This window comes from Triticum aestivum, chromosome 2A (genome assembly GCF_018294505.1).
Source record: "Triticum aestivum cultivar Chinese Spring chromosome 2A, IWGSC CS RefSeq v2.1, whole genome shotgun sequence".
Lineage (NCBI taxonomy): Eukaryota > Viridiplantae > Streptophyta > Magnoliopsida > Poales > Poaceae > Triticum > Triticum aestivum.
In genome coordinates this window covers 784,929,916-784,937,777 of record NC_057797.1, presented here as the reverse complement: position 1 = coordinate 784,937,777, position 7,862 = coordinate 784,929,916, and the positions used below count along the sequence as shown (strand labels likewise).

Below are 7,862 nucleotides of genomic sequence, written 5' to 3'. Positions count from 1 at the left end.
GTTAGGCGCTGCATAGTAGAGTGCATCGCCTTGCTGTCAGGCGCTACACATTAAAGATCAACTGGGTGAAATACTTTCAAAAATAGTTCACTTTGTAAAATAGTTTCGCCTCAAGGTCAAACTTGTGCCTTTTGCCCATGTGAACCAACGATATAACTCGACACGAGGTGCCTCGCATCTGTCACAGGGGCTCCAACTCACCACTTACTACCTGGAGTGCAGTATATATATTCATTTTGCTCAAACATATTAATTCCTATGAGAATTTATTTCTTCTACCCATACTACTTCATTTACGCAGAAAAATCGATGACCGCTTCCCGCTGTCACCTTGCGAGCCGACCTCGCCAACACTGACATTATCGCACTGTCCCGTCTACGCGGGAAAGTATCCAGTGCTTCCAACCTTGGGTACTCCCGGTACTCCAATGTAAAAATATATATATTTAGTGTTTCAAAAAATTCTGGAAAAATTTGAGAATGTTCACAAGGAACGTCACTACATGCCCCTTAAAATTTTCAGGTTCAAAATCAAAATGTAGATTGAGAAATAAAAAAGAGAAATCCAGATCTAAATAGTGTCAATGTTGCTTTTGTCTCTTCTTTACACTATTCATGCTAGATTTCACATTTTTGTTTCTCAATGTGTGTTTCGAGTTTGGATCTGGCTTGTAGCCACATTCATTGTGAACATTCACAATTTTTTCCGGAATTTTTTAAAACATTAAAAATATGATTTTTGACATTGGAGTACCTGGAGTACCCCAAGGCTGGGAGCCCCTGATAGTTTCCCCTGTCTACGCCAACCCAGACGTCCGCCTCTGCCACGCCGCACCCGGTTCGAGGGCTTTGCCTCACCAAGACCAGTTTGCGAACTCATAATTTTCGCTTGCTCGAACAACGCTAATAATGCCCAAGCATATAAAGCTAAGTCATCTCGATGCTTAAGCATCAGATTTTACTCTACAATGTGTTTCTTATTTTCCAAGTCATCTGAGCACCGCTTGATTTCTACTCACACCCACACCTAGCGGGTGAGCTGCGCTCCGCGCTTTATAAAACAAAACAATAAAGAAAATTTCCACTTTCCCATTTGTGATTTGCTATTTCATATGCTATAAATTTCAATGAACACCTCGGGATAGACGATGAGGCGCAACAAACGCATCTCTTTGCTTGTGGGACTCAGGGGCTGCATCGCGCGAAGCGGACTTCCCTGCAGCTCAGCAAAAAGGCTACATGGTATATGTTCCTTCATTTGATCTGGACATGGGGGCTACTTCATCATTACCGACCTCCCAAAAGAACATGAGCCTGGGGCGGCATCGACGTAAGAACAAAAACAGGAAGCCGGAGGATGAGTAATTTCTAGTCGTGTCGTGCCCCGTCAAAGGAAGCCGGAGGCTGAATAATTTCTAGTCGCGTTGTGCATAAGAAAACTCAGCAAACATAATGGAAACAAACCTAAATTACTACCCTTGCTATCAAAGCTCGGGGGCTGCATCTAAATCGACCTCACTATCGCATTGACCAGGCACAGCATCAAAAATCTAGCCAGCATTCTAGGTTTCCCTTTATGCTTATTATTAGCACCGGGGTGAAATAGTTCATAAGATATACTTTACAGAAGTTTTTTTTATTAACTATGCATGTAAATGTCCACTTGGTGTCCAGTGTTTGACCAAATGAAATTGCAAATTCTCCTTGTTTTCTTGAACTTACAGGTACTCCAAGTTTGTCTCGGCAGTTCCAAGGCTCCAGCCTTGCCTCTTCCGGGTTCGAAGGCTTCACTTTACCATTTAAGGCCCTTTGCCGCATTTAGGGTCGTGGGCTCCACTTCACCTTGGAGGCTCGAAGGCTCTGGCCTCGCCTCTTTCGGACTCGGGGGCTTCATTTCGCCCCATCAGGCACCTCAGGGCATCCAAGTTTGGGAGTTCCACTTCGCCTTAGCGGCTCCAAGGCTCCGGCCTCACCGGTTCCAGTCTTCGGGGCTTCTCTAGTCTCTGCCCAGGAGAAACACACATGGACAGGAGGTAGAAGAGACACTCACGAACTTGACACCACGCACACTTATGCCTTTTTCTGTATTTCTTCATAGTCTGAATGAACTGGATTACAAGGGATAAAATAGAGCAGCCAACACACGCACTAGCTAGCATGCAAATACACCGGTCAAGCCACTAACGGCTTGACCCACTAATCTCTCCACTAACTGCTCACACGTACAGACTTTAAGTCGCTCCCAAGTTTCTGCATGTTAGTCAGTAGCTATGGGCCTGCTTACTTGGCCCACGATCGTTGCACGATCTGTCCCATGTTCTGGCGATGGTTGTACCAGCCAATCTATATATGTACTCCTTCCTGTAACTCTCGACAATCAAGGAAACCATTCCACAAGTTTACATGGTATCAGACACCCGGTTCTATCCTCTTCCTCCACGATCACCATGACCAATACGGGAGGGCAACCCACCCTTCCCACTACCGTCGGCCTGCCAACTGCTCCCCTCCCCGGCGGCCAGATGACTGCTCCCCTCCAATACGGGAGGGCAACCCACCCTTCCCTCTCCCCGGCAGCCAGATGACTGCTCCCCTCCCCGGCGGCCCGCCAACTGCTCCTCCTCTTCCCGGCGGCCACCCACCTCTTCCCGCACCTCCCCCGCCCCCACCCCTCACTGCTGCCATGACCACCGTCGTCCCTTCTCTGTCGTTCAGCGACACCATCACGGACATCACTCCATTCATCCCTATCGTCCTCGACCTCCACAGCCACAATTACTACCATTGGCGCCACTTGTTTGAGATCCATCTTGGTCGTTGCTCTCTCCTGCACCACATCTCCGGCGACTCGCCCCCGGCTTCTCATGATCCCCGGTGGCTCAAGCAGGACGACCTCGCCATCATTCAGTGGTTGTACACGCGCATCTCCACCGAGCTCTTCAACCTCGTCGTCACCGACGGCGCGTCTGCTCGCGATATTTGGCTCGAGCTCCGTCGCCTTTTCCAGGACAACCGCGACGCTCGCGTCTCCGCCCTCAACACCGAGCTTCGCACCATCACGTAGGGCGATCGTCCGTTTGGCGTCTTCTGTCAACGCATCAAGGCCATCGGTGATGAGCTGCGTGAACTTGGCGAGGTGGTTGCCGACCGATCCCTTCTTCATGCTCTAATGGGCGGTCTTGATGACCGCTTCGCACAGCAGGCCACCCTCATCCCGCTGCTCTGCCCACTTCCCACCCTTGCTGAGGCCTGCTCCGTGCTCCAAATGGAGGAGCAGAACCAGCAGCGCAAGGCCAACGCACCTCGGCTCTTCCACACCGCGGCTCGTCCGTCTGCTCCGGCGCCTCCGGCACCTCCGCCAGCGGCGCCCACGCATCAACCTCCACCTGGCTGGCGTCCAAGTCCGAACTACAAGGGCAAAAACCCCGTTTACCGCCCGCCCAAGCAAGCATCCGCGACTTCCTCGTCCGCGTCTGCACCGGCCTCTGCGTCCCCGGCTCCACCGCCACCCCAGCTGCCCTCCGGCTCCGATCCTTCGACCTGGCGTCCCTCGCATGATCCGTGGACCGGGCTTGTTCAGGCCTGGCCCATGCCCTGGTCCGCGCCGTCGCCCTACGGCGCCCCACCGGCGTACAGCGGCAGTTGGGCGCCCGGTCTGCGCCCGCCCGTCGGTGCTCCTGGCCTGCTCGGTGCGCGCCCTCCTCCACATGCGTATGCCGCGTACGCGCCACTGTACCAGGCGGCCGCCGCGCCTACGGCGTACTCTCTGTACCCCTACGGCGCGCCTCCGACGGCTAGCTGGGATGCTGCTGCTTCTTCGTCGACTGCTCCTCCATCGAGCCAGTCCACTTCCTCTACTTCGACTATAGCTGCACCTGCTTGGGACCAGGCTGCCTTCATCGCCGCCATGAACTCCCTGACCACTCAGGACACAGGTAACGAATGGATCTTCGACTCTGGCACCTCCTCGCATATGTCTGCATCTGATAGTACGCTTTCCTCCCTTCGCCCCTCTCTTTTGTTCCCTTCCATTACTATCGGTGATGGTTCCTCCGTTCCTGTTGCATGCGTCGGTTCTTCCACTCTTTCTTCTTCACGTTCGCCTCTACTTATTCGAGAAGTTCTTGTCGCCCCTGCCCTCATCGAAAATCTCATTTCTGTTTGATGTTTTATAATTGATAACCAAGTTTCTGTTGAGTTTGATCCCTTTGGGTTGTCTGTAAAGGATCTTCGCACCAAGGTGGAGATAGCTCAGTTCAATAGCTCCGGCGATATGTACATGGTTCGCGATGCTCCTTCATCCTCGCCTCATGCCATGCTCGCCTCCATCACTCTCTGGCACCGCCGACTCGGTCACCCCCAACCTGCTACAACGACCACCCTTCTTCAGGAATTTCGGCTCCCTCATGATCGGGGCGTCCATGATTCGTCTTTGTGTCATGTATGCCAAATGGGCAAGCATGTTAGGCTACCCTTTGGTGCATCTACTACGCGTAGTTCTTTTCCTTTCGAAATGTTGCATTGTGATCTCTGGACATCACCTACTCCTAGCGTTTCTGGTTTTAAGTATTACCTTGTACTTTTAGATGACTACTCTCATTATGTATGGACCTTTCCCATTCGCTCAAAGTCAGATGTTCATAGTTTGTTTGTCAAATTCCACCGATATGTCTCTGCTCACTTCTCTCTCCCTATTCGGTTTCTTCAATGCGATAATGGTCGTGAGTTTGATAACACTCGCAATCGTGATTTCTTTCTACACCACAGCATTCTTCTTCGTTTCTCCTGCCCATATACATCACCGTAGAACGGCAAAGCTGAGCGCTCCCTCCGCACTATCAACGACATTCTTCGCACCCTCCTCCAAGCATCCATGCCCTCCACATATTGGGCTGAAGCCCTTCGCCATGCCACTTTTCTTCTTAATATTCGTCCCACCAAAACATGCCCACGTTTTCCCCCCTACGAGTCCCTCTTCCTCACCGCCCCAGCCTACTCTGATCTTCGTGTATTTGGCTGTCTCTGCTTTCCTAATTTGACAGCGACCACGCCTCATAAACTTGCTCCACGATCGTTGCCTTGTCTTTTTCTTGGCTACTCCGATTCACACAAGGGCTATCGCTGCCTGCACCTCCTCACCGGTCGCGTTTTTATCTCTCGCCACGTCACGTTTGATGAAACAAACTTTCCGTACGCCTCTCACCAAACTCCAGATTTTTCTGCCCCAATTTCTGGCGCTTCTCCTGCCCCTACGCGCCCACGAACGATCGACGTGCATGCGCTGCATGGCCCTGTTCACCCGGGCCCCGCTGCTGAATCTGCTCCCACCAATCACACCGTCCCACCCGCCCGCTCCCATGCACCTTCCTCGGATCTGCCGCCTCCCCTCGACGCCCCCAGTGCTGCCTCGCTTTCCCCACCACCGCACTCCCCCACCATCGTTTTTTGTCCCCATTCCCCCGGGCCCATTGCCTCACCAATCCCAACTCCTTCTCCCGATCTGCATGCCTCTCCTTCCGTGCCCGATTCTTCTCTCTCCCCCTCTTCGCTTTCCTTCCCGTCGCCGCCTCCTTCTTCTAAACTGCCTCGTACTGCTGTACCTGCACCTATCCCAGCCAATGACCATCAGATGCGTACTCGTGCTAAGGCGGGCTTTCGTCTTCCTGTGGATCGTCTCAACCTCTCCACCACCACCACACCCATCTCTCCCATCCCCAAGTCCTACAAAGCCGCTCTCCTGGACCCAAACTAGTACGCAGCCATGAAAGAAGAACATGGCGCTCTCCTTCTCAACAACACGTGGTCTCTCGTCCCTCGCCCCTCTGGTGTCAATATCGTCTCCGGCAAATGGGTGTTTCGTCATAAGTTCCATTCTGACGGCTCTCTTTCTCGCTACAAAGCTCGTTGGGTCTGTCGTGGTGACTCTCAGCAACCTGGCATCGACTTTGACGAAATGTTTTCTCCGGTCGTTAAACCGAGCACCATCCGCGTTGTTCTTAGCTTAGCCGTCTCCTCTTCGTGGCCCATTCATCAGCTTGATGTTAAAAATGCCTTTCTCAATGGCTCTCTGACCGAAACTGTATATTGTAGACAGCCTCTCGGTTTCTCTCACCCCACACTCCCCGACCACGTTTGTCACCTCCAGAAGTCTCTGTACGGGCTCAAACAGGCCCCGCGTGCGTGGTTTCAATGATTTGCCTCTTTCATTCAGCGTGTTGGTTTCTCTCCTTCTTGCTCTGATTCTTCTCTCTTTATTTTTCACTCCAACGATCACATTTCCTATCTACTTCTTTATGTTGACGATATAGTGCTTACCGCTTCTTCCGACGCATTCCTCTCACACATTATCTCTTCTCTTCGCTCGGAGTTTTCCATGACGGATCTTGGACCTCTTCATCATTTTCTTGGTATCGCCGTCTCTCGCTCTTCCATCGGTCTTTTTCTCTCGCAACGTCAATATGCTCTTGATATCCTCTCCAAAGCCGGCATGATCGACTGTCATCCTGCTCGCACACCTGCTAAAATCGGTTCTAAGCTCTCCACTGACGGCGGCCCCGCTGACGATCCCACTCTTTACCGCAGCATCACTGGCGCTTTGTAATACATCACCCTCACACGTCCTGATATAACCTATGCTGTCCAGCAAGCCTGTCTATACATGCACGACCCACGTCTTCCGCATATGAATCATGTCAAACGTATTATGCGTTACCTCAAAGGCACTCTTGATCATGGCCTCTCCTTCACCCCTTCCTCTCCAACTACTCTCACAGCGTACTCAGATGCAGATTGGGCAGGATGCCCGGACACTTGTCGGTCCACTTCGGGTTACTGTGTGTACCTGGGTGATAATATGATTTCATGGTCTTCGAAGCGGCAGGCTGCCGTTTCCAGGTCGTCCGTGGAGGCCGAATATCGCTCAGTTGCTCATGCTGTCGCAGAGATGGTGTGGTTGCGCCAACTCCTAAGTGAGCTTCATCGTCCTCTTCATCAGGCCACTATTGTGTATTGTGACAACATCTCTGCCGTCTACATGTCCTGCAACCCCGTTCAGCATCGACGAACCAAGCACATCGAGATCGACATAAACTTCGTTCGCGAGAAGCTGGCTTTGGGCGACGTTCGAGTTCTTCACGTCCCTACAAGTGCCCAGTTTGCTGACATCTTCACCAAAGGCCTGCCGGCGACGCCATTCTTCGATATTCGTGCCAGTCTCAACGTCGTCGAGCCCGCCGCTGACACTGCGGGGGGGGGGGGTGTTAGTCAGTAGCTATGGGCCTGCTTACTTGGCCCACGATAATTGCATGATCTGTCCCATGTTCTTGCGATGGTTGTACCAGCCAATCTATATATGTACTCCTTCATGTAACTCTCGACAATCAAGGAAACCATTCCACAAGTTCACACTGCAGATGGATAAGCCCTCACTTGATGCATGCCGCAACTGCCTGCGCCCGCTTCTTTCTCCATCTCTGGTCTGCTACACAACTCGGCCGGCCGGACTCCTCACAGACTGACACATGCAGCTAACTAATCACAACCCATTTAGCTTTGCATTGTGCACGCGAACACAACTCTACGTGCACACACTGCCGCAGCTTCAACTACATGGATGAACTGGAAATAAACATGACACACCACTAGTAGATAAAGGGCCGGGCCTTTAGTCCCGGTTCATAAGAGCCTTTAGCCCCTGTTCTGGAACCGGGACTAAAGGGTCGTTACTAAAGCCTCCCCCTTCAGTCCCGGTTCTTATACGAACCGGGACTAAAGGCCCTCCACGTGGCCCTGCCTAGAGGTCCACCTTTAGTCCCGGTTGGTAACACCAACCGGTACTAAAGAAAATTTTATGATTCTTTTTG

General features: G+C 52.0%; 1 protein-coding gene across 1 annotated transcript; it reads left to right on the top strand.

Annotated features, from left to right (window-relative positions):
• Positions 1-2,394: 2,394 nt before the first annotated feature.
• Positions 2,395-7,200, top strand: LOC123186775 (vegetative cell wall protein gp1-like). The gene is made up of 2 exons (XM_044598480.1): positions 2,395-3,935; positions 4,226-7,200. The coding sequence occupies exons 1-2, from the start codon at positions 3,170-3,172 to the stop codon at positions 4,261-4,263; spliced, it is 804 nt and encodes a 267-aa protein (XP_044454415.1). The 5' UTR covers positions 2,395-3,169; the 3' UTR covers positions 4,264-7,200.
• The last annotated feature ends 662 nt before the right edge of the window (positions 7,201-7,862 follow it).